The sequence below is a fragment of the Myotis yumanensis genome, unplaced genomic scaffold (genome assembly GCF_028538775.1).
Source record: "Myotis yumanensis isolate MYYU_CA2020_CCGP unplaced genomic scaffold, mMyoYum1.0.hap1 SCAF_12, whole genome shotgun sequence".
Taxonomy (NCBI): Eukaryota; Metazoa; Chordata; class Mammalia; order Chiroptera; family Vespertilionidae; genus Myotis; species Myotis yumanensis.
Genome location: NW_027223763.1, coordinates 56705056 through 56732730, shown reverse-complemented (window position 1 = coordinate 56732730; position 27675 = coordinate 56705056). Strand labels below are relative to the sequence as shown.

General features: G+C 34.8%; 2 protein-coding genes across 7 annotated transcripts in view; one reads left to right on the top strand and one right to left on the bottom strand.

The window, feature by feature from the left end:
- PSIP1 (PC4 and SRSF1 interacting protein 1) overlaps positions 1-26711 on the top strand; it is a 48815-nt gene extending 22104 nt beyond the window's left edge. The window contains exons 7-16 of one of the 6 annotated variants that reach the window (XM_070431703.1): positions 5116-5212; positions 6200-6275; positions 11725-11953; positions 12620-12738; positions 15403-15458; positions 16249-16319; positions 16531-16632; positions 16747-16960; positions 18059-18164; positions 26534-26711. In XM_070431703.1, the coding sequence (XP_070287804.1) occupies positions 5116-5212; positions 6200-6275; positions 11725-11953; positions 12620-12738; positions 15403-15458; positions 16249-16319; positions 16531-16632; positions 16747-16960; positions 18059-18164; positions 26534-26696 (1233 nt within the window). In that variant the 3' untranslated portion in view covers positions 26697-26711. Of the gene's footprint in view, positions 1-5115; positions 5213-6199; positions 6276-11724; positions 11954-12619; positions 12739-13900; positions 13966-13997; positions 14636-15402; positions 15459-16248; positions 16320-16530; positions 16633-16746; positions 16961-18058; positions 18165-18904; positions 21445-26533 lie in introns of those variants that run through there. The other 5 variants (XM_070431704.1, XM_070431705.1, XM_070431707.1 and 2 more) reach the window with 5 other exon arrangements.
- Positions 6291-27675, bottom strand: part of SNAPC3 (small nuclear RNA activating complex polypeptide 3) — a 44006-nt gene continuing 22621 nt past the window's right edge. The window contains exons 8-11 of the mRNA XM_070431710.1: positions 24203-24310; positions 23165-23733; positions 21051-21168; positions 6291-9276 (exon numbers count right to left, since the gene is read on the bottom strand). Coding sequence (XP_070287811.1) covers positions 23586-23733; positions 24203-24310 — 256 coding nt within the window. The 3' untranslated portion in view covers positions 6291-9276; positions 21051-21168; positions 23165-23585. The remainder of the gene's footprint in view (positions 9277-21050; positions 21169-23164; positions 23734-24202; positions 24311-27675) is intronic.

The window sequence follows — 27675 nt, the reverse complement described above, 5'->3', positions numbered from 1 at the left end:
GATGCTGTTTCAAGTTTATAAAATGGATAATAATATATACTAATGAAGTAGTTGAGAAAAATGTTACACATATAATACTCAAAATAAATTATAAAGTACTAATATAAGTGTTGTCCATTATTATGTTATTCTCAGAAATTTGTTGCATGAAATGACAGTTTAGGAAAGCATACATTCTATGCTTTTAACTAATGTTTTTTCCCTATATGAAGTTTTTCTGACCAATTTTTATCTCAGGCTGTTGTTTGCCAAAGATACAAAGAAAATTAATAGTTCAGTATCTAATGAAGAAGTAAAATAGGAAAACAATGAATTACGGTGACTTTTTATCCTATATGGGAGGTGAGTGGAAGAGGCTATGATAACTTTAACAATATCTTAAATGATAGGAAGAATTTTGTCAGATGGATGAAGAGACGGGAAGGGCATATGAGGCAGTTAGAATAATATATACAGAGGTGTAGAGAAAATTTCATTTCAAGCATTTCAAGTGTTATATTTCAGATTACCAGACCATAAAGTTAGAGGTAAGAGGGTACACAAAATATGTTATGTGGGATAACCTGAACTTAGAGAAGTGATGGGAAGCCATTGAATCACTTTAAATTTTACATGTCTCCTCGTAAAGCAGTGTGAATGATGGGGATTAGATTGGACTGGTGAGACCAGTTTACTGGTTAATTCATTCAGATTTTAATACTAACTTCACTGGCCCAGGCAGAGAATTGAGCAGTGAAGTAAAAAGATAAGGTCTCTGTTCTCGTTGAACACATTTTTGTTGAGACAGACAATAAATACATAAAACAAGAGAGTTTAAGTGGGGAGTTATGATAGTGACTTGGTAACTAAATTATGGAACACCTTACTAAGGAGTTCGCATAAGATTGGAAGGACAGGAGGAACTTTATAGCAGGTGTCTTGGTAAATTCCATGAGAGATTGGATATAAGAGCACTTTAGGGAGTAAAGATGATAGTTGATGGGAGTGGATGTGAAGGGAGGGGGCGGACGACCCTTTCACAGGGGTCGCTTAAGACCATCGGAAAACACATATATAATTACATATTGTTTTTGTGATTAATCACTATGCTTTAATTATGTTCAATTTGTTACAATGAAAATACATCCTGCATCAGACATTACGATTCATAATAGTAGCAAAATTACAGTTATGAAGTAGCAACGAAAATAATTTTATGGTTGGGGGTCACCACAACATGAGGAACTGTATTAAAGGGTCGCGGCATTAGGAAGGTTGAGAACCACTTCTCTAAGGTCTTTTGGCTTGTATGACTAGATTCGATTCTGAGAATACAAGAGATGTTGATTTGGGAGCAGAGGCATGGGGAGAAGGAAGTGAAACACTTGTGGAAATAAGACTAAAGATATATATACAGGATGTCCCAAAAATGTATACACACTTTAACAGCTGATAGCTCAATTTTGAAAATGAAATGTATTTTAATAAACACTACCTTTATAATTATTCAAAGTGTGTGTATACATTTGGGGGGACACCCTGTATATATTATTCTGACACCAAAGGGGGAAAAGGTAAAAGTTAAAGATGCCATCACTGATATAAAGATAGAATATAGCTGAAGTAGTCGAGGTAGAATGTTTACTGGGAAGAATGCAGAAATGAGAATCTTGAGGGAATATAATGGAGATGAAAGGTTGCTTTTTATAATTCCTGCGGAGAATGAACTCTCAGGAGGAAAGCTAGGAGAAGCATATCAAAAGGGAGAACAGAATTTTAAGAATGAGGGAGTGGTCAGTAGTGCCCTGGTGTAGAGGGGTTCCAGTAAGATATGTAGCAGGATGCTTTAACGTTAAACAGTAAAACAGATTTATCCACTGAGCCAAAAGGTCCCAGGTTTGATTCCGGTCGAGGGCATGTACCTGGGTTGCGGGCACATCCCCAGTAGGAGATGTGCAGGAGGCAGCTGGTCGATGTTTCTCTCTCATCGATGTTTCTAACTCTCTCTCTCTCTCTCCCTTCCTCTCTGTAAAAAAATCAATAAAATATATTAAAAAAAAAAAAAAAAAAAGTTGTGACTAGAAATTTAAAAAAAAAAAAAACAGATTTAGCATGCTGGTGAATACAATATTTAATGTTAAAATTACACTGTGTTTCTGAAATCTTTGAAGGAAAGGAGAAAGAAGGTAGCAACAGGGATTTGCATGGTTAAGGGAGAGTGTTTAAAGTGGAAAAATACAGTAGAGGAATTAATGCTTCTTTGCAAAAGTAGGAAAGATCCAACATGTGGAAAGATGAATTATTGATGTCAGGACATGCTGGATGAGAGAGAAGGGAGGGCACATTACAAAGAATAGACTTGCCAGGAAGAAGGAGTTGATGGACATTTCATCCGTTTTAACGTTGAAGGGAAGGGTGGAGTAGGCTATTAAAATTTTTACAGGGACTTGTAAGTTAAGGAAATTCCTTCCTGCTGGCCTCTGTCTCTCCCTTCTCATGCACTCAATTCAAAGCAAGGCTGCTTAAATGGTATAAAGGGAGAAGAAAGAATTGCAAATTTATACTAGTGAGGGGAGAAAAGGGTACTACAAAAGACAGGGTAAAGGATTAATGGGTGGCTTTGAGATCCCAACTGAGATAGTATAAAATGAATGCATATTTGTATAATTTTTTTTCAGGAGGGCTCAGCAGCAGGGAATAATAGAGCAGGGAAAGTAGAGTTTTATAGTAATCCTCTGTTGGAGATATGTGGGACAGGTGCAGCAAAACAACTATGCAGAGGGCTTGAGAATGAATAGAAACACTGTAATTTCATAAGGTGAGTGTGTGTGTGAGGGGGGTGAGATCATGAAGGGAATAGAGGTAGAAAGTGTAGTAATGAATGGAGAGAAAATGTGTCAAAGGGTTATAGGTTTCAGTGAGATCAGGTAAAATACAGAAGAAATTAATTTAGTCAGAATATTAGCATTTAGAATTTAAATATATGTATATGTGGAGTAATATAATAGTCTTTTCTGTGGATGAAATATTTCTTAATTTGCTTTTATTTTCATGAGGAATGGATTTTACTTGAATGATTTTGCCATAAGTTAAAAAACATATCCATGGTAGAGCTGATTTTCTGCTTAAGATTAGGGTTATTTTTATTTATGGTATTAATTACTAATGAACTTATTACCTCTTATTAGAATCTCCTCAAAAGATCCATTCTACCTATAAAGTCTTAATATCTTGATTTATTTGCAAAAGAAGAAATTGTAAATGAAGAGGTTTTATTTTTAAATATATTTTTATTGATTTCAGAGAGGAAGGGAGAAGGAGAGAGAGATCAGTGATGAGAGAGAATCATTGGTCGACTAGAAGAGGTTTTATTTTGAACTGAAGACTCAAAAGTTTGAACTGAATTTTAGAGAACTTTTGCCCTCTTAATGCCTCAATAGAAAAGGGGCTCTTATAGTTGAGATCTCAATCTTTGATATCTGAGGAACTTGGTAAAAACACAGCTCCCTGACTCCCTGGGGTAGAGGTAGGTGGTTTGTAAATGCTTAAAATTATAGAAAACAACCTGAGGTAATGTTTAGGAACAGTTTTTTTGAAGAACAATTCAAGAGTTATATTAGATGAGTTTATTGACTTTTAATAATGCTTATTATATGCATCATTATATTCCTATTATAAAGGCAAAAATAATGTTTAAAAAAACTAACAAAAAGGAAATGGATAAACTTAGAAGTGGGATTGCTAAGTCCGATTCGCATATTCTTTATTGCCAGTGTTCGTTCATAAAGATATTATTTCAGAAAGGTGTTACCAGTTTATTGATCATCAGTAATTATTTGAACTAGAGGCCCAGGGTGGGGGAGTCGATCAGGGGTGGGAGCAGCTGGGGGGAGGGGCCGTGGGCAGTTGGTTGAACTCCTGGTGGAGGGGACAATTTGCATATTAGCCTTTTATTATATAGGATGATTTTCCATATTCTTACCAGTATTGGGCACTATCTCATAAAAGTTTGCAAATCAGATTGTTGATTAAAGATTTTTAATTTTTTATCAACATTGGATTGTGCTTGCTTTTGCGTTATTGCCTTAATTTTTGTTGATCTAGTTACTGTTGAATTCTAAATAATTGGAGGTGGGGCAGCAGTTCATAGTGGTCCCCCCATACTTCTTGGTTCTCTTTACTGTTTCTTCCCTTTTCCATTATGATCAAGATTGTATTTCCTTTCTAATTAGTGGTTCCTAACCTTTGTTCTACTATAATACTTGAATCAATTAAATTGACTCTCATTTGGGGCTATTGTCTCTGGGGGCATTATAGTTTTCAGAGTGTCATTGGGATTTATTTTCTACACTGTAGTAAATCCCCCTGTATGGAAAATAAGAGTAACAGTTTTCAGCCCAGCTGGAGTGGCTCACTTGGCTGAGCATCATCATATGCACCAAGGGATTGCCGACTCATGTCACATATCTGGGTTGCAGGTCCGATTCCTGGTTGGGGCGCATAAGGAGGGCGGATGTCTCTGTCTGTCTCTGTCTCTCTCTCTCTCTCTCTCTCCCCCCCTCCCTCTCTCCCTCCTCTTTTCTTCTTTCTTTCTCTCTCCCCCTTCCTTCTCTCTAAGAATGACCTCAAGTGAAGATTTTTTAAAAAAACAATAACATCTTATAGTCCATTCAAAAATAAAATGTGTACATATTAACAGTTTAAAAAATAATCAGCACTTAATTTCTTGCGTTTTCTAATATTAGAATATTAACTTGAGTTCTATGTTAAGTGTAAAGTGTTAGCATTTTTAGATATCTAAAGTACATTTATAAAGAATGTATTGGTTGTTAAAGTGTAATTACATTATACTTTGGTTACTATTTTGCTTTGAGAGTATTACCTTTATATTTCCAAATGACTTTTTTAGGTTAATAATATCTAAAGAGTGAAATTTTTGTTTGTTTCTTAAAATTGTTCACTAGAATTATAAGCTAAGTTGAAGATCTCACTTGATGAGACAACTGTTGAAAAATAGCATATGGAAGTTATGCTTATACTTGAATTTGTTATCTTAGAGTGGCTTATTTTGGCCATTGACTAAAACTGGAATGCCTACTATTTACTAAATAAGTTAATTAAATCTTTGTGATTCAGGCAGAAAAGCAAGTAGAAACCGAGGAGGCAGGAGTAGTGACAACAGCAACAGCCTCTGCTAATCTAAAAGTGAGTCCTAAAAGAGGACGACCTGCAGGTAGGATTATGTTTAAAACTCTGGCTTATGGTTAATGTTACAGATATTTTAAGTGTTGTGCCTCAGATACTTTGGAATAGTTGGATAGGCAACTAGATATGTATAATGTACAAGTTTTAAAGTAGATCAACTTAGTTTCTGCTCTGTGTAATGAAATATTTAAATTTGAAATAATTGCTTGGGACTTGTCATTTCCTGTTTTATCCCTGTTGTATCTTCCCCTAAAAGCGGCAAATGAGGCAGTGGTGAGGTTTAAATTATATGAATGATGGGTTTATTTTACCTCTTACTTTAGAGAGCATAAGCTTTCCAAATGGAGTCATAATGAAAGCAAGAGAAACGGCATTTGAACAAAGTTATCAATATTTTTAATTATTGCATTATTGCTTTACAGTATGCAGCTATCATCAGCACTGAAATCAGATTACAAATTTTCAGTTGTGAATGTACATATATACACAATATTGTAATATGTATATGAATATTGGATATAAGTGCAACTCATAGTTTTGTCGTACTTTGTTAAAACAACAGTGAAGGATGTTCTTTTAAGCCCTCTCAGCCATACTAAGGACAGATTTAAAATTACTTTGTTAATCTATTCAAATTTTCAGCTGTTGCTCCTTTGATTCGTTGGAAGGATATTATCTTTAAAACTTAAAATAATAGTATCTCTAATAAACCACTAAGTAATACTCCTAACAGGGATGAGCAAAAGTAGGTTTATAGTTGTTTGTATGGTTATGATTATAACTTTATTAACTCAAAAGATTGTCACAGTGCACTTTGATACAATCCGTAAGTGCTCAAATTGCCAGCCTTCATTATTCTTGAAGTCTACCTGCTATCCTCAAGCACAGAGTTCTTTATTGCCATCAATAAACCTATTTTTGCCCACCCCAGTATATCATTCGTAATCTTTATATGTAAGATTTACATTTGGAGGGAAAGCTGGTAGTTACAGATTTTTTTTTCTGTGAATGTTAGCTACAGAAGTCAAGATCCCAAAACCAAGAGGCAGACCCAAAATGGTAAAACAGACCTGTCCTTCAGAGAGTGACATGTAAGTTCATTTTTAATGTATAGTTATGCAATGTTAGACATTTGACTTTAAATAAGCATAAATCTCTTTGCCTTTTTACTAGTTTTATTGTATAGGGTATTTGTTATTCTATTTTTCTAAAAATTATGAGGAAAACTGTTCTAGTTTTTTATTACATAAAAATTAAAAATCGGTATAATAGAAAATGCAGGGTAAAATTTGTAATAGGGAATTTGGGCAGACAGTATGTTTAAGGAAATTTTAAGCAAAGTGTTCTTGAAGCAATTTCCACAAATCTTTTTTCTCTTCCAGAATAGCTTACTTAAAAATACTACTACTTAGCCCAGCCGATGTGGCTCAGTGGTTGAGCGTTGACCCATAAACCAGGAGGTCACGGTCCAATTCCCAGTCAGGGCACATGCCCAGGTTGTGGGCTCTATACCCAGTGTGGGGCATGCAGGAGGCAGCCGATCAATGATTGTCTCATCATTGATGTTTGCCTCTCCCTCTCCCTGTCCCTCTTCCTCTTCCTCTTCCTGTCCCTGTCCCTCTCCCTTCCTAAGAATTAAAAAAAGTGGCATAGAATTACAACATATTAACTACTGTAGTGAAATTAAGTTAGGTACATATGCAGGTGAGTTTGGTTTTGTTTTAAAACATACCACATAGCCTAGCTTGTTTGGCTCAGTGGATAGAGCATCGGCTTTTGGACTGAAGGGTCCCGGGTTCGATTACAGCCAAGGGCACATGAATAGGTTGTGGGCTCAACCCCAGTAAGGGGGTGTGCAAGAGGCAGCCGATCAATGATTCTTTCTCATCATTGATGTTTCTATCTCTCTCTCTCCCCTCTCCTTTCGTCTCTGAAATCAATAAAAATATTTTTTAAAAAATTAAATGTTTTTTTAAAAAAACATACCACATAAATCTCATTGATCCTGATCCTTAGATGAATCATGACACCAGACACAAAATCTAGCTTTTCATGATCAACATAAGGCTTTGCTCTGGATAACTTAGGAACTGAAAACACAAGTTATCTGTTCTCCACTCCCCTTTAGACACCCATGTGGATCTGTGACAGGAAACCAAAATAAATATTCCCATTTGGAAAGGAGAGGTTTAAGAGGTGCACAGCATTGTTCATAGGAAATCTGAAATTATGCTGGGAACATACTGGGAGATCTCCCTTGATTAGACTCCAGATTCCCCTGAGAGTATCTTCCTAGTCCATTTCTCTGCATGGCTTTTGGCTGATGCCTGAGAGTTCTGTGCTTTTAATTATCATGCTGAGTTGCATGTGAAAAGTTCATTGGCGAATGTTATCCTCCTTACCAGTTGAGTAGTTCTTAGTCTGCTTTCCGACTATGAGAAGTTAGGGGCTCAAGGTTCCTTTTTAGATCTCCATTACTTTTTGATGTAGGCTGGTATTAGTTTTGGTAATAATACTGTATTGTCAGTGTGTATGTGTTGCATTCTAGTCAGCTTTGTGTGCGGTGTGGTCTCACTGTCCAATCTCAGAGGGAAGGTGGGGGTAGGTGGGAAGAGATCAACCAGAGAACTTGTATGCATCTATAATAATAAAAGCGTAATATGCTAATTAGACTGGACATCTTTCCGGAATAAAAGCGGCCAGAGGGAAGCTGGTGCCAGCAGCCAGGAGAAGGAAGGCCCACCTTGTATGAATTTCGTGCATCGGGCCTCTAGTATATGCATAATATCCATGGACACAGACAGTAGGGTGGTGAAGGCAGGGGGCAGGTGTGGGCTAGAGGGGTCAGTGGGGGAAAAGGGGACATATGTAACACTTTCAACAATAAAGATTTTTTTTTAAAAAGGTTCCCAGAAAAAAAAGTTTTTAATGATTTTCAGAGAGGAAAAGAGGATAGAGAAATAGAAACATTGATGAGAGAGAAACATAGATCGACTGCCTCCTTCATGCCCCCCACTGGGGATCGAGCCTACAACCCAGGCATATTCCCCAACAAGGACTCAACCAGTAACCTCCTGTTTCATGGGTCGGCACTCAACCACCACACTGGCCAAGCATGCTTATCTTTTTATACTTAATTACAGGCACTTTGAGTTGGTTTTCCTGAGAACACACCCCTTGGTCTCTTTACCCTAGAACTATTTGTCCATCTGAAGGATCAAGGTACCAAATTTGAATTCTTAAGGAAAGGCTGGCAGCTTACCCTTGATTGGATCTTTGAACCCAGTCTTTGAATTTAAAAATATTTTACAGGATGGAGGCAACTTTCAACCTAAAATGCATGGAATTTTTGTGTTCTTTTTGTTTTCGTATTATTTTTTTGAACTCATTTCTTTCTTAAAGTACCCTATTTATCTTGGTAACAGCCAACTTGAGATCCCAGCATTCTATCTTGAAATTTCTTCTTTACCGAAAGTCACAAGTTCACTGAATGTATTTTCTTGTGAGTTTTCACATGTGACAGTTTTGCCCATTGTATAATAATATATTAGAGTTTAGTTTTCCATTCTCAAAACCAGATAGGTCACATATTTTATGTTTGGGTTGCTGGTATCAATTTCTTTGTACTAAAAGCTTTTTGCTGAGGTGATGGACAACTGCAAAATAGCAGTATCTTGCTATATTTATTTTTAATTCACACTGTATGTAGACTGGGCATTGGCAATAGGCACTCTCGGCTGTGGATCTGAAAACAAACTCAGTAGAATGCACAGCTAAACTGGATAAGTTCTTTTTTAAAAAAAAAAAAATTTCTTTATTGATTTCAGAGAGGAAGGGAGAAGGAGAGAGAGAGAAATATCAATGATGAGAGAATCATTGATTGGCTGCCTCCTGCACACCCCACACTGGGGATGGAGCCGGCAACCCAGGCATGTGCCCTTGGCCGGAATCGAACCTGGGACCCTTCAGTCCGCAGGCGATGCTCTATCCACTGAGCCAAGCCGGCTAGGGCTGGATAAGTTTTTTTGAAACTTCCACTCTCCACCATGAGAACAGCATGTATCTGTCAGTGATAGCTTCTCTGCGTGGGTCCTGAAATGATAAGACAGTGGAATAAGCCCAGAAGAACTGAAACCATCTCATAATGCTCATGTAAATTAAGAAATATTTGTTATAAGCCACTGAGATATTTTGGGTGTGTTTGCAGTAGGTTTTACTAATTTATACATTAAAAGACTAAAGGAATTTACAAATACAAATTTCCTATTGTAACTTAACCTCTTAAAAAGGAAAGTTGTCACTATGGGGAAACCTGTTTTTCATGGAAGGTGTGGTAAGGAGGACCATTGGGAAAATTATTTTTTAGCAAGTAGTGATCATTACATTTTTGTAATTCTCTGCTTTGATACTGTTCATTAAACCTTGAAATTATCTATTTCTTGTGATTTTATGATATACTTTCTAATCATTTTTTTTCTTTAAAAACAGCTGTATGGTATTCCATTGTGTATTATAATTCCTAAGAACCATCCATAGATCTTTCTTTCTTCCCCCTCCCCTCCCCTTCTTGGTCAATCCTCACCTGAGGATCTTTTTTTCCATTAATTTTTGGGGAAAGGGGTGGAGGGAGAGAAGAGAGATAGTGAGAGAGAGAAACATTGATGTGAGAGGGACACATCAGTTGCTTGCCTTCCATATGCATTCTGACTAACCAGGGCTTGAACCTGCAACCCAGTTTGTGCTCTTAATCAGGAATTGAACCCGTGACCCTTAGTTCTTCAGGCCAACGCTCTAACTATTTAACACACTGGCCAGGGCTATAGGTACATCTTTTTAAAAACACTATCTTTTATTGTTTTGTAATATGCAGATATATTGGTAAGAATACAGTGCTAGAAGCAGATGTGTTGGGTCAAAGGTTATTTGTATTTTAATATCTGCCTCCATCCATGGGGTGGGTAACATTTTGGGGGAGGCAAGTGGTCAGTAGCTAATAAGAGCCATGAAAATGCTTTTTACATTGTACTCTATTCCTATCTCAATGAAATTATGATCAAAATATTCACATTTATGGAAATACTACATTTCTTCCATCGGTTAAAAGTAAAGGAGAAATCCATTTGATATTTGAAAATAAGCATACTTGATAGTTATGTGACAATTTCTAAAGTGATAAAGAGTAATTTTTTATCTTTTCCAATTTAGTAATCTCTTAAGAGTTCAATGAAGCAAGTTTGGTAGGAGGTTATTGGGCTAATTATTGACGTTTTGCACCATCATTTTCTCATTTGTCAAATGGAATGGGTTGCACTAACTTTTTCAACCCATTCCATTCCAGCTTTCTTATGAGTTATCACATGTGAGAGTTTTACCTATCTATAATAATAAAAGCGTAATATGCTAATTAAACCGGATGTCCGCAGAGGTGGCAGAGGCCCCTGTCTGCTGCCGCGGCGGTGGGGGCCAGAGCCCCTTGTGTGAATTTCGTGCATCGGGCCTCTAGTTGTATAATATATTAGAGTTCAGTTTACCAGCCTTAAAGCCAGGTCACATAGGTCCCTTCCAGCTTTCAAATTCATTGATATAATTGTGTAATGTGAAAATTTCAATAGAATTACTTAAACAGTAAAAAAGGTTTGTCTTAAAACAGCTCATCCAAACTTCAAGTTGTATTTCTTTGTACTTTAGTTGAATACACACACACACACTATAAAGTTATGTAGTTAGCATCATTTGATTCTTCTCGAGCCTGTTAAAACATACTCAGTTTTATCTTCTGTACTTGTTAGCATAAATACCATCCAATGATATGTTAGGATTAGGAGCAATTTCAGTAGGTTGACTTGTTTTAGTGGTCTATGAAATCCAGTGTTGATGGGAATGCTCAAGTTCTTTAGGGATAGGGAGTTCTATAGGGATACTACATTTAACTGGCCATGTAGTTTATATGTATAAGTTGGGAGCCTTTTACCTTGTAAAGACTGTTTTAATTCTAAAATTACAGTATTTGATCATATGCAGTTCACATGCAATTGTATGTTTCCCAGTGTTACTACTTTTTAAACTAATTTCTTATGAATATGTAGAATATAAGTTCAAAACGTTCAGGGACTCTCCCATCTTACACACTACTATATCCACAGAGTCAAGAAAATGGCAGCTTGGCAAGTAAGATAATACTTGATACTATTTTTTTTTCAGTGAATGAGTCCCATTACACAAAATTTGTAAAAAAAAAAAAAAAAAAAAGGGAGGGGGGCGGCACGGGGAATCACTTTCCCGTTAGCCTAATGCCACTATAGTTTTTGAATCTTGTAATTTATATTAAAAGGATATTCTTTTCCTTTTGTGACTGGGTGATGGACTTTCAGTTATATTTTACTTATTTAAAAATAAGTAAATACAAATATTTAAATACAAATAAATTATAGCTTATTGTTTTCTAAAAACACTTATTCGGCTGACTGAGAGAGTTTAGTTGAATGATAAGTATTAATTTACATAAAAGTTTATTTTCCATGGTTGCATTCTCTTAAATAGGGTAACTGAAGAAGACAAAAGTAAGAAAAAGGGGCAAGAGGAAAAACAATCTAAAAAACAGCTTAAAAAGGATGAAGAGGGCCAGAAGGAAGAAGATAAGCCAAGAAAAGAGCCAGACAAAAAGGAAGGGAAGAAGGAACTTGAATCTAAAAGGAAAAACTTAGCTAAAACAGGGGTTACGTCAACCTCTGATTCTGAAGAGGAAGGAGATGATCAAGAAGGTGAAAAGGTAGGATGTTTTAACTATCAAATAAAATATTTGTTTTTAGTTTGATAAGTAGTTCTTATTGAACCTCAGTATCTTTGAGAAAGCCAATAAATGTGATTAAAAGTTAAACTGAATTTCTTTATCTTTCTGAATAAACTTGAGTTAGCTATGTTTAAAAGCATATTTTAAACTTTAATTTACTGTGCATTCTAAATTTATCTTACCTTTTCAAAATTATATGATATTAAGTGTTACAAACTTTTTAAAAATTAAATTTAGGGGGGGTGACATTGGTTAATAGGATCTAGTTTTCAGTGAAATTCTTACTACTCTTTAGGCCTACGCTCTTTATTTGGGTGCCTATTGGCTTAGGAATTTTGTTTAAGCTATGTGTCCTTTTCTTTGTATACCCTTGGAGATCTGTAAACCCAGGTTGTATAGGTCCTTTATTTATTTTTATATGATTACTTAACACTTTAGAAGCCCAAAATTTCAAATTGGATAGATTGAGCAGTGTAGTTGTCACTAAACCAGTAAGGTACTGACATACTTCATTTTAAGCAAAGATCATCACTCCTATAGCAGTGCAGAAAATACATTTTAGTCCCCAAAATCATAAAGAGTTAAAGTTGGCAAAAACATGTATAATTCTGAGATGAGCTAAATCCATCCTAATTCTCAAAACAGAAGAGAAAAGGTGGAAGAAACTTTCAGACCGCTCATAGGAGGAATATGCTGAAAGGCCAACATGAGAAAGAAGCAGCAGATAGAAAACGCAAGCAAGAGGAACAAATGGAAACTGAGCAGTAAGTATTTTCTTATTCTAAATTTTGACTTCTTTCTAAAGCTAGCATGACATTTTTAAACAATGGGATCTCATTTTCCAGACCTTAAGAAGCCTTTTTAAAGTGACTTTACCCATGTGATATGAAAAAAATCTTTAGTATATGATGATAATTATGCTTTAGGCTCCCTTTCTAAGTAAGAGGATGAAATTTACTGAGGGTAATCACCCTTTGTATTTTTAATTTAAACTCAAATTGCAGCTAAGATTTTACTGTTAGTGGCTCTGTAGAAAGTGTCTCCATCCTCTACTATTTATTTGTATAACGTTAAATACAGACAGAGTGGAATGAAAGAAATATCCTTATTGTCATACCACCAGCAGGCCACCCTCAAAAGACCAGCAAAAATAACAAAAGCACAGTTGGAAACCCAAAAGCCAGTAAAAGTAAATCTAAAGGCTGACAGGGTTTGCATTAGATGTGTATAATATAAATCAAGTTCAAAGCTGATTTCTCTTAAAGTTCTCATACTTGAATATATACTTAACATAGGGAATTTTCCCCTTTAATTTTATTCTACAAAATAATTTGATTGGAAGGAAAACAGCAATGGCAATGATAATTAGGCTTCATGTGTTACATTTGTTTTCCTAGACAAATGACAGTCTTTAGACTGTCATTTCTGAGTTCTTTCTCTGAAAAATATTTCTCTGGCATTATTCTGACTAAACTTATTTATAGTGAGGTGATTTTAAAAACATGCTCTATGTCACTAAGAGACTTAATGATAAGCAGTAATTCTTTAGAGTACTCTTAAATTTGTGCTTTTTCTTCATATATTTGTAAGCCAAAAGTCGTTCTTTACAAGTGCAGCATTTGACCATCTGCTTTCTTAGTTTGGAGGATATATAAGTGGTTTCAGCTGCTTGAGGGAGTAATAAAAACTTATCTAAAGCTCAGACATGTTACTCCCTTTTATCTGTTAGACTAGACTTTGACCATTTCTGTGACTATTAGTTATTTTTTCTTCCTGTCCTTTTCAATCCTTTCACTGAAAAGTTGTTGCATTGTTTGTTTTTAACTTTATTGTGCTCTCCAAATTAAGATACAGAATTAGCTATTGCTTAGTAAAAAATCTAGCCCAATCCTTCCTTAATAATCCAACGTTATCTTTGTGTTTCAGTTTCTTTTTGAATGTCCTCCGAATGTAACTTTCTCAAATTCTAATATTTGTGTTTTCTTTCCTTCTCCTGTTATTACAAAACTTTGTACTTGGACAGTTTTGCTCTGTAAAGCATTTCAGATGCAGCTTGTGTGAAATGCATTATGCAAAATAAAGTTTATTGTATTGTATTCCCAGCCAAACAACATGTAATCTACAGTAATAAAAAATATATCTCATTTTGGGCTCAAAGCATTAATCCAGTTACTGAAAAGAAAATACAAGTGGAGCAAACAAGAGATGAAGATCTTGAGACAGACTCATTGGACTGAATTTCCCCTTCCCCCCCTTTGATGGAAGAATGTTCCAGATACTAAATTGAGGACTTCATTAATGGCATTAATACTGTGTTACGATTGTTAAATTTTCTGTAAGGTACACACTACATACTAAGGTCGGCAAAAAGTTTTTTCCAAGCTTAAAATGAAGCTTTGTGTATGAAAATTAGAATAAGCTGAAAAGATGGTGGTTGTACATTATTTCATTTAGAAAATATAAACTTTAATTTTGTTTTGAAGTTAGGTGTTAAACTGGAATAGCGATCATACCCCGGATAATGGGGGCAGTTGTGCCCTTCCCTTGACATTCCTTTGTTGTTTAATTCTTTAGAATCTTAATTGTTTTTTTAATCCTGAGAGATTAAACATAGCCTTGTTAAGAACAAAAATGAAACTGTAACCAAAATTTTAAAATAAAGTTTTTTTTAAAAAAAACACCCTGATTTTTAGATATTTTTTGTTCTTGTCTATTTGAATGTTTATAAGGCTCAAACTCCAAGCCAAGGTACTAGAAATTAGTAATTCATTTTAAATGGTTATTTACAGTAGCACAGTACCTTTTCATTTGTGAAATGGTATGTAAATGTTAGTAAATATCATCTAAGCTTGACATGTTGGCAAAAACATTTTTATAAAACAGTATTATCTTTTAAACATCTATTTAATGTGGAAATGAACTTCAAACCCCTGAAATTAACCTTCGGAGATATGGGAATAATTAAATCAGTCTTTTATAATATGTTACTTTTTAAAGTAAGTGTGATGTGGAATTTATGAAACAATTATAATTCTCTTCTCACTATGGCCTGTCAATTGGCCCTGATAATACTGGTCTTGCAACAATACACAATTTACTGTTGGAAAAAAATTTTACCATGGCAACTATTAAAATTTTATTTGTGATGCCAATGAAACAATAGACCATTAGATTATTTTAGCATGTTTTTACAAGTTTGCTTATATTTATAGCAATTAATCCTATGGCATTGCAGAGTTCTAAGAATTAGAACTCTGTGATCTAGGCTATTGACTTAAAGAAAAAAATTTTAACTTTACATTTTAAAGTTTTAAAGTAATTTAACATTTTAAAGAAAAAAATTTTAACTTTACATAAGGGATTGTGAATATTTGATAATCTATCACAAAGTTCCAATGTTTTCAAATATCTGTGTTAACATTTGATAGGCAGAATAAAGATGAAGGAAAGAAGCCAGAAGTTAAGAAAGTGGAGAAGAAGCGAGGTTAGTTATTTCACTTTCTAAGATGATTTAAGTTATACATAGAAAGGAAATAAAACTTTATGTGTAGGTTTTAAAACATGTCATTTCATGTTCTTAAATCCTACAAGTAAATTTTAAGTCCCTAATGGAGTCTATATACATTGCCTTGTATTATAAGTATATAAGCAGGTGAACTTGCTAAGGAGTCATTTATTTTATTTTTTAAATATATTTTATTGATTTTTTACAGAGAGGAAGGGAGAGGGATAGAGAGTTAGAAACATCAATTATAGAGAAACATCGATCAGTTGCCTTCTGCACACTCCCCACTGGGGATATGCCCGCAACCAAGGTACATGCCCTTGACGGGAATTGAACCTGGGACCCTTGAGTCCACAGGCTGAGCCAAACCGGTTAGGGCAGGAGTCATTTATTTTAATGCTCATTATTTGATAAGTCAAATTTTTGTAACATTGCCAAAAGCTAGGTATTTTCCCATTTTTTGACAAATATGGTTTCAGATAGAAATTGTGTTTTTCCTTAAACGTGTAAGGTGAAGCAGATGTTTAAAAATTAAGAGTCTATTGGGTACGGACTGCTTATTTTACAAATATGAAGCAAGATGGCGAGTTTTCTCTTATATAATGAATGTTGCTTTTCTAAACCAAATACTAAGAACGACATAACTTCTTAGTGATGCAGGAAGATAACATTTAAAAAGTTCACCAAATCTTTCCATTATACTTTGCTTATGTTATACAGAAAAAATGGTTTTGGAAAAACTATTTACTGTTTACATTTTAATTTATAGAAACATCAATGGATTCTCGACTTCAAAGGATACATGCTGAAATAAAAAATTCACTCAAAATTGATAATCTTGTAAGTGTTTACCTCATTTAAAAATACAGTGCTGCTTTTATAGCTTCACATTTTCTCACATGGTTTTATAAATATGGATAAATTATAGGTAAAAGGGACTATCACTGGTTATTTTATACTGCCTTGTTATTTGAAATTTTAAAAGAAATATTTAAAAATAGGTCATAAAGGTTGTGGTAATTAACAGTTATAAAATTACTATTTTATAAAGGATGTGGACAGATGTATTGAGGCCTTGGATGAACTAGCTTCACTTCAGGTCACAATGCAACAAGCTCAGAAACACACTGAGATGATTACAACACTGAAAAAAGTAAGTGATCTTAACTCATGCCGATTTTTAAATTTCCTCAAAACCAACTTCATTAAAAAGTAACATTTAAAAATCAATTGGGAAAATAATTATGAATGTATTTTGTTTTCATAGATACGACGATTCAAAGTGAGTCAGATTATCATGGAAAAATCTACCATGTTGTATAACAAGTTTAAGAACATGTTTTTGGTTGGTGAAGGAGATTCAGTAATCACACAGGTGCTGAATAAATCTCTTGCCGAACAAAGACAGCATGAAGAAGCAAATAAAACCAAAGATCAAGGGAAGAAAGGGCCAAACAAAAAACTAGAAAAGGAACAAACAGGTATGTGTGTGGTAAATTCTTTGTTGGGACCGCTTTTAAGAAAATGGCTTTGATATATCTCATTAATACCTTATCTACATTAAATTACGGAAAGGTCTCTTCTGCATATAGCAGAACAATGTGGGCGTGAGGGGTGCCAACCCCCTTTGCAGTAAAAAATCCAGAAAACTTTTGACTCCCCCCAAAACTTAACTACTAATAGCCTACTGTTGACTGGAAGCCTTAACGTTAACAGTCAACTAACACATAATTTGTGTGTGTATTATATTCTATATTCTTAAAGATTGAGAAAAGAAAATTATGAAAACATAAAGAGAAAATATATTTACAGTATTCATTGAAATACTACAGTTCGAACCCAATGTTGTTCAGGGATCAACACTATTAGTAGTTATTTCCTTAATTGAAATTAGGAAAAATTTCTTACCTACACAAAAGAGAAATGAACTTTCTATGTCCCTCTATCACCAACTTGAGCAGTTATACAACAAGTGACCATTGCTATCGTATAGCCCCATCACGTTTTTCTGTGACACCCCTGAAGATTATATCAAAGCAAATTCTGGATAATGCCATTTGAACCTTAAGTATTTTAGGATGTTATCTGTGATAGACTCTTAAAACAGAATCAGTACCCGAAATTTCGTGTTATTGAAAGTCTTAGCAGCAGCTGCTTAATGTAGAAACCAACATTCAGAAGGATATTGTGCTCATTTATTAGGGAATATATATATAGGTGTTCTTAGTTAAGTTTACATGGAAGCCCTTATTGTTTACTTAGTAATAGGGCACAAAATCATGTTAGTACTATTTTTGACATTTTTTGTTCTAAAATATCAGTAATGATGTATGAGATTTTTTTTTCTGAGAAATATATTGAATCATAATGCTCCAAAGAGCTGATAACCTCCTGTTCCTGTGAATATGTGCAGCAACCCTGCTTCTTATTGTGTGCCTCAGCTCTACCCTAAGGATTACAAATAAAACAGATGAAGTATTAGAAATTTCAGGGCCATGTTTTATTTTTGACTTTGATCTTTAGAGGATATCTAAAGTATTAGGAGCTCTAACAGTTTTTTTCTTGGACTCCTTCTAAAGGTTCAAAGACTCTAAATGGAGGATCTGATGCTCAAGACAGTAATCAACCACAACATAATGGAGATAGCAATGAAGAAAGCAAAGATGAGACCAGCAGTAAGAAAAAGTGAGGACATGTTTTAATGGGTTGTAATGTGTTTGCTTTTTAAATCACATCATTGTTCCAAGGTTGGTTGTAGAAGGGATTATATTTTGATCATTCAGTTCCTGTATTCAGTAAACAAGATGCAAATCAAAAAGGCAAAATCATAAAAAATACTTATTTCCCACTAATTTGCCACTGTATTCAAGGGAATAGGTAGGCAGGAATCCAGTCTTTAAAAAATAACTGTTCTTTCTTGGACTAAGTTAACTAAATATATCTTTAGTAATGACTTATGTTCATATTTTCTTGAATTGTGACAGGATAATAAAAAATTAAATCTAGACTCTCAGGATATTTTGTATTATGATACCCACTCTAGATATGGAACCATGGTTACCAAGTTCTTGGTTTGTTCCACTGTATAATAAGACTAGGAATCAAGCATCCCTTCTAATTCTGAAATTCAGGGAAATCCTGTCTGTGTGTAACATCCCGTCTTTTCAATAAAGATGGTAATATGTTGGTATCACAGGCATATAACATTTTCATGTTCTCTAAAGAAACTCATTTTAAAGCAGGAAATGATAGAAAGGGCCTGATGCTTCCCTGAGATACAGTGCTTGATCTGCATATTATTGGGAAGATAGAACATGGTAAAAGAAAAGTTTCAACCAAAAATAATAACTGAATCTTTGGTGATTTAAAAAAAAAAAATCCCCTAATCCCAGTTGTCACACCTTTTTCCCCCCACTTTTCTTTAGGCCATCCAGTGAAGAGAGAGAGACTGAAATATCTCTGAAGGATTCTGCGCTAGATAACTAGGTTGACATACCTGGAATATAAAGAACATTTGAGAAGTTTGTAATGGTTTTCATTAGAAATATTTAGACTGCTGAAAGTTTTAAATTTTTATAAACATAGGTTTTGATGTTTAAAACTTGTTTTAGGGAGGAAATGCCTTTATCTTTGTTTAAAAGTAATTAAACATTGCTTAATTGTACTTGTGCAGTATTAACAGCTCCATTATACAGTAAATGTGAGGGAAAAGTCATTTAGGAAATGTTGAGCTCCTTTTCAAGACATTGGTTGTAGCATATTTTTAATTAGTGTATGTATGTTAATGTGTAATTGATAGTAGAAAAAAGTTACATTTTTAAAACTGCTACTTGTATAAAATTTCCTCTTTTCCCAATACTGTGGGTTTTGTGCATAGTTTTTACAAACTTGGATTTACCAGACTGTCTTTTCACTGTTTGTGGTTTTTGTAGGTTGCACATTTTTATGGTAGATAAAATATTAGTTCTATATAATTACTCCCTGCTATCTAAAATTAATCTCAAGTCTACATTGTGTGATATTATCTGCTGCTTTGTAACAATGTGTGGTCTGTATGCCTTTTTGTATGACAACTAGATATCCAACTGACATTGAACTAACAGTTCCACAAGGTACAAAACTCAATGTTAACTTTAGAAGCTAATTTAATTTTGTGGCTGGGAATTTAGCAGTCACATGACTTTCCTGCAGAGAGCAGAATGGCTGTATACAGGAATGAATCTGGCTCTAGGGTTCAGCCATCTAATAAGATCCTTTACATGTACTGTATAGCTGAAATTGAAAACTAAATAAGTTTATTTTTGAGACATTTCTGAATTTTTTTAAAAAGCCACCCATTAGGAGTATTTTTTTAATTGGAAAACAACCCATGATGCTTATACAGTAACTAATATATAAGGAAACTAACCTATTTGAAAATGGCCATATCAAAAGGAATTTTGTTTATTTCCAGATCATACATGTGACAGGACTGCAAAAATGGAAATATTCGCTGCTTTGAGGCAGTAAACAAAGGAGTGGCGTTTGGCTTTTTTTATACTCTGAACATTCACTTATATGGAATAAATCAGGGTGAACCAAGTAACCCAAAAGACTTAAGGCTAACTTTTAACAGATAGTATTTCTAAGATTATTTGATGAGGTCAGTTGGTTTTTAGTAGCTAAAATATACTTCTGTTTTGAAACGATGAATATGGAGAAAAGGCTTTTAATGCTTAAGTGTTTGCATGTGGCATACATTGTATGTTTTGACTGCTCAGATAATTTTGTTTTCATCGATTGATGAAGAGTTAAATTATTTCAGTAGTTGGAATTTTAATTTTGAGAGGTCTTAAAATGGAAGCTAGGACTCAATATGTTTTGAGGGAACTTTTGCTATTATATTTGTTTGATCCTTAGCACAATTAAAATTTGGACAGATTATTCTAGTAAAGCCATAAGTGTCAACATGTAAACTTCTTTTGATTAAAGAATTTTTTTATTAAACTGTACTAGTAAATTACTTCTTTGCTATGTACAAAAATGTGTTGGAATTCTGGATTTGCTTCCAAGGGAGTAATTTCTTAGTTAACGTCGTCATAGATATCATGTTGTTTGGAGAAACAGGGAAACTAACAAGCTCAAAATGTCAAAAATAAAGGTAATGTTATTTTTGTTCACCCTCCCTTTTTTTTTCTGTGAGCCAGTTGGACTTAATAGCTTAACAAGAGTATGTTCAACTTACCACGCTCTAACCAGTTAGGATTTATGTGGTGTTAAACACAGTTGCTTTCTCTATCTTAATCCTCATTTCAAGAAATTTTGTCAACGAGTCACGAAATCTCAGAACTCTTAAGAAAAAGTCATACAATTAATTATCAAGAACAGAGTAAATTAGGCATGACTCAGCAGGATCAATTGTTGGTTTTCTCACATGCTTTGGAAAACTTTCAGAAGTACCATCTGAATCAGAGAACCTGAATCAGACTTTATCTGTGTAAACAGCTTGACTGGAATACCTTCAGCCTTATAACTGTTGTTATGTCGTGTGGTTTCAAGTAGTAGGGTAATAAAATAGACTCACACACTTACCTGGTTGAAGACGCCAGGTCAAGATGAGATGGCCTGTACAAGAGCAAAAGCTTCTACAGGGCTCTGAAGGCTTCAGTAACAACTTTTGTCCCACTGGACTGGCCAGAGAAAGGGTGATCTATTGGAAACAGCAAATCCATAATTACACCTTAAGAACCGACTGTATTGGCAGAAATGTGTTCAGATTTGTGCTGCGTATAACCTTAGAGATGATAGACATTGTGATGTGATTGGAATAAATGTCAAATTATCCTTAAAGGGTACTGAAGCCTGAAAAAGATGTTTAAGGAAATAGGCATTGCTTTTATAGACAGTGATTTTGTGCATGGCTATATCCATTATTATATCAAAATCTAATTCGTTTCTAAATACAGAGGATGTTAATTCAAGTTGATTACATTTTCACATTTGTTTTCTTCATTAGATAAAATAAGTAACTTTAGTCATGTTGTATTTAATACTGAAATTTGCAGCTATAAAATCCCTGACACAAGATATGTGTTATGCCTGTGTGAAAGCTGGGAGATCTATTTAACTGATATATAATACATTGACAAATTCTGGGAGTAACTTGGTTGGATTAGCCTTTTAGATTTTACAAGAAAATGAGAGCAGATATCTAAGCCTTTGTAACATTGGTGAAAAAATTAACCTTAAGAAGCAGGATAATATTCTAAGTAAATGATAAAACAAGAATTTCAATAATAGTATTATTTTAACTAACAATCTTCTTTATCCACTAAAATAAATTGATTGGCACCAGACATGGATTAATGCTTCTGTTATGATAATTTCTGGAATTTTGGTTTTGAGAATATGAAGTGATGAAAATGAGTAAAAAAAAAAATACTAATGTAAAATCTATAAGGAACGCAGTTTAACAATAAATTCGTTTTTAACCTGTGGAACTTTGAGGAATTGGGTAAATCTGGTTTTCCAGCAGAATTTTAAATCAGTACAATTTAGCATCGTTGGAAACATGAAAGTAAAAATTTAGGCAATAGCTTATTGGGACCAACTGCTTAGTTATTTATATTATCTGCTGTACTGACTGAAATCAGTGAATACACCGCTAGACATACCAGAAACAGGTGCCGTGGTCTTGACACCAATAGACTTAATTGGGTATGTTGCATTTAAGTCCATAAAACATTTTACTGCCAACCTTTAAAACACATAGGCTTAGAGGCTTCATCAGTTTATTTCTATGGTAAATATCTGTTCTTACCCATCCAGGGATTTGCACTTTAGGCTTTTATTATATATATATTATATTTATATTTATAAATATAACCTAGAAGGAAAGTGAAGTTTTAAATAACATTTTAATTTCCTACCAAAAAAAATTTTTTTAAAGGTTTCCAGAAAACATTTCAAATAGGAGCTACAATTTCCTTGATGATCTAGACCTTGGAATTTATCATAGTTGCTGTTTGGCCCAGAATGAGAGAAGAGAATAAATAGAATTATCATAGTCAGGGAGCCAAAAGAATGAAGAGCTGAGCAGAAAAAACGCTTGTGTTTTCTTTTTATATACCGAATACTGAGTATTATTGCCCAAGAATAAGTGAACCAGAGCTAGCAATCCATAGGATCTTGATTTTCCATGTCCCGGTAGTCATAGTACATGAAATCTTTGAATCATAAAAACATTAAATCGACATACACTTTAAACTCATACCATTTGATTCACAAAGTCAAGAAATGAAGCTTTAATATAAATGGTATTTCTGTAAAGCTATGAGTATATATTCAAGATCTTAGTCTACTATTAAAGTTTTTACTGTACTGCCTGGCCAGCATGGCTCACTGGTTGAGTGTCGACCTATGAACCAGGAGGTCATGTTTCGATTCTTGGTCAGGGCATATGCCAGGGTTGCAAAGTTGGGTGTGCAGGAGGCAGCTGATCAATGATTCTCATCACTGGTGTTTCTATCTCCCTCTCCCTCACCGAAATCAATATATTTTAAAATAAAATGTTTATTGTACATACTTTCTACCAAAACAAGAGTCCTTTGTGAGATTAAATTACACAATAGCTACTAATATTGTATTTATTAAATAACCTACTTTTATTCTTACTAATTTTTATTAGATATTTGAAAAGTCTTTACCTTGGAAGCCTCATGATAAATGGTGTTCACATTCTTCAAATAATTTTCCAAGTACTTCCACTTGATGTAACATTAATTGAATTTTGCTAATGATTAGCAAAAAAGCATTGAGAATACAATGAATAGGCAAGCCACATAATATAAAGGGAGAAAATCAGAATACATATAGATGGCAAAGGATTTGTATTCAATATATAAAGCGCTCCTTCTGTAAGATAAATACACTTAAGATGGGCAAAATGCACTGAACTGAATAAGAATTATATTGTGTGATAAATAGTAAAATATATTTTTAAGCATTTAAATACAATCAAGTTACTTTATAAGAAAATCTGTAATTTCAAATTTTGGGGGTGGAGTAGGGGTAACTAGCTGATGGTATCAGGTTGATCATGCTCCTAGAGTGTACACTTTTTATTGGTTAATTAAAGGTTCCAGGATCAACATAAGGATAAGCGAGGAATTCCCCCAGTTTGTTGCCTTCTGAGTCATAGTGAAGCATTCGGAAGCAAGCATCACAAAAGAAACATGGATCATCTGGTGCAAAACTGTCATTGTTGGTCACCCATCTGTAGTTAAAAAAAAAAGATCATAATCAACTTTCTCTTGCTGTGAATTATGACTTGTAATATGTAAATATAACATTCCCAGTATTAACTTCTTATCCTATCTTATTCATAATTATAATCTTTTATAGGATTTTCTGTACATATATACAGACATATCACTAGCAATACTCTACAAGGCAAAAGGGCAACTAACGGAGAAACACCACATGGTTTCCTGATGACATTGAACATTGTCAACTAAACTTTTGACCTATCCCTGGACTACTTCTATAGATGTTTTAAAATGTGGTTGTAATCTATTAAACTGTTCTGCAGCACTTCCCTACTAAATAGGAAAACCCTTTATATTACTTACACTCCAAAGTATAAGCCCTCAGTTTCAACTCAGAAAAAAACTGAAATACCAAAGTAAAAAATACTCAACTACTGAAAATCAATACTTCTGAAAAAAAAAAAGATAACCACTTACCTGGCTGTGTACATTTTACAAACAAAACATTTTCTGGTCCATAGCCAATGCTTCTTGATAAGAAGGGGATAAAGTGTTCTATCCAAGCAGTCATCTCGATGCACAAGCCTTTTTATACATGAGAAAAATAAATGAAGCTACTAAATTATACAAATTTCTGTGATTTGCAAAGAATCATACAACATAGGTATATTTTTAAAATTTTTTCTCATAAAAGTTTTTAATATACATTGACTTGCACACCAGGCTTGACCAAATTGTGTTCCATGAAACACTTTCTCCAAAAGAGCATTTTGGATCAAAAAATGCTTTCTATGGAACTTCCCAAATCCCTTCATGGTAACATGCATGGTGACTGAGATGCCATATACAGCATTTCTTGAATATATTTCATCACAGAATCCTTGCTTTACTTAAAACTTAGTACCTTTTTTAGAACAGTAGAGGCCCGGTGCACGAAATTTATACACGGGTAGGGTCCCTAGGCCTAGCCGGGGATCAGGGCTGATCTGTGGGGCAACCAGCGGGGTGATTGGGGGACCCCCACTGGCACCACCTTGGCCAGTCTAGCACCACCCACTCGCCAGCCGTCACCTCCAGTTGCCTCCCTCTGGGGGAAGCTCCTGCGTTGAGCGTCTGTCCCCTGGTGGTCAGTGCACATCATAGTGACTGGTTCTTCCTCCATTTGGTTGATTTGCACTTTAGGCTTTTATTATATAGGATACTTTGAGCAACTAATTGATCTTATTTGAGTATTTTATCTAGCTATTTACCTAGATTAACTAGTTATGTGTCACAACAGAGCTCTTGATTACTAGACCCTCTATTACAGGGGTGGGCAACCCTTGGCACACGTGCCAAACATGGCACGCCAGTAACTTTTGCTGGCACGCAAAATCCTCTCTTATAATCTTCCATTTACAATTTTTTTCTTAATGTCGACTTTTTTATTTTTCAGATAAATTCAGTGTAGGTGCATCTTAAATAATTTTACATAACATGTATACATTAAAAAATACATGTATTTTTCTTTCTTTTTTTTTTTTGTAAATATATTTTATTGATTTTTTACAGAGAGGAAGGGAGAGGGACAGAGAGTCAGAAACATCGATGAGAGAGAAACATCGATCAGCCGCCTCCTGCACACTCCCCACTGGGGATGTGCCCGCAACCAAGGCACATGCCCTTGACCGGAATCGAACCCGGGACCCTTGAGTCCGCAGGCCGACGCTCTATCCATTGAGCCAAACCAGTCAGGGCAATAATTGTATTTTTCATCATCATATACTGTGTTTTTGTCGCTTGAATGAATTTTATTATTTCTTCAAGTTTCTTCACATATGAACACCTTAAGAGATATCAAGAAGGCGTAACGTTCTCAAAAAATTAGGGTTGGCACGCAGAAGAATTTTAAGTCAGAGATTTTGCTGGTTTTGGCACGCATTCACAAAAAGGTTGCCCACCCCTGCTCTATTAAAATCTAAATCTGATTCCTGGTATAATATGAACTGGTAGGACTCTAGTTTAAGATATTGTGAGTGAAAATTAATCTCCTCTATGCTACTAATCAGCTGAGTGGGTTTGGGTAAATCCCTTAACCATGCTGGACCTCAGATTCTTCATCTGAAAAATGAAGGGGCTGCTCAAGAAGTATTCTAATGGTTCCTGGTCTCTGACATTATAAAATTTTATTATTATTCTTTTTTAAGTAAGAAAGAGTAGCAATATATCAACTTTACCATCAGAAATTGACGAATAAACTTTTTTGAAACAGTTTACTACTAATTAATAAACTATGGAATGGCATGGTATGATTAAATCTATCTGCAAGATGAAAATGACAGTCTAAATCACACTCCAAATTGCCCTCAATTTAAGGAATAACACTGTGTGCAGCAATATGCCTACACTATAAGAAATGTAAGGAAAGTAAGAGAACCAAGAACAAAATTTGAAGAACACATTATTCAAGAAATAAATGTATATAATTTTAAGATTCATACAAATCTATGAGGTTTATGCGCTCTCCTGGCTCTTACTTCAAAAATTCTACCCAAGGGACAATTGTTTTTAATTTAGCTCAATATGTCTGTACAGAACTACTCTAATTTGGGTTAAATATATGCTTAATGTTTAAATTATGATGCAGCAATACTACCATCTAAGCTACATAACAGACTATATATTCCATTTACTGTGTAACACTTTGTTTTCTAGGTACTAATTCTCTCATGTTTCCATGTGCTGAGCTTTCACTGTTCTGTCACTAATCCAGTTCCCTACTTTCTGACAGAGCAGTAAACATATTCTCCATATGGTATACACCAACAGGAGGTCGAGCAGCTCTGGACACACTTCCCAAGCCATCCATCCTGCTCCAGTCTCTGAAGCAGCGGTTCTCAACCTGTGGGTCCTGAACAATGAAAATACATCCTGCATATCAGATATTTACATTACGATTCATAACAGCAGCAAAATTACAGTTACGAAGTAACAACGAAAATAATTTTACGGCCGAAACCGGTTTGGCTCAGTGGATAGAGCGTCGGCCTGCGGACTGAAGGGTCCCAGGTTCGGTTCCGGTCGGGGGCATGTACCTGGGTTGCGGGCACATCCCCAGTAGGGGGTGTGCAGGAGGCAGCTGATCGGTGTTTCTCTCTCATCGATGTTTCTAACTCTCTATCTCTCTCCCTTCCTCTCTGTAAAAAAATCAATAAAATATATTTAAAAAAAAAATTTTATGGTTGGGGGATCACCACAACATGAGGAACTGAAAGGGTCGCGGCATTAGGAAGGTTGAGAACCACTGCGAAGGGAACTGTTCTCCTGCTCTGCCAGCCAGCCATCATTCCAGGGTTCCCTTTCCCATCATACTGAGAGTTCATTTTATGTCTTATCTATTCTGTTTTGCATTTCATGCTTTTCTTTTCCAAGTCTGAAGTCTTTGTGTGAAGAACTTACTCAGGTAGCTTCCTGAGAATCAGTGAATGAGAGGTTGAGGTTTGGAGCCTGTTAACAGAGATGCCAAAGAAAAGGAAGCTGAGAGTTTCTGATGCATCAGTTCCTATTACTGGTATAACAGATATATGGGTATATCATTGCTCCTCAAGAAAACTCGCAGAGGGAATCCCACTGGGGATAGAGCAGGGCTTCTTCCTATATACTGTTCTCATAAATGGAGATGTTCTAAATACGGAAAAGAAAAGCCACCAGCTATATAAAATTTATAACTAAGCTTAAAACCTCATTTTTAAACTATTTTAGTCCTTCCCACTTAAAATCTTTATGAAAGCATTAAGACTTTATATTGGTAAAATATCAGAATTATTCTTCCCTTTCTCCAGTTCCCCTTTAATGCCTACAAATTTTGGCAAAAAGACAAGAAACTGAGGAATATGGCTGCAAATTTGCAAATGGCCTGTATGCTATACAATTTGGATGATTACTACCTGAGTAACGCTGTCTAGTATACA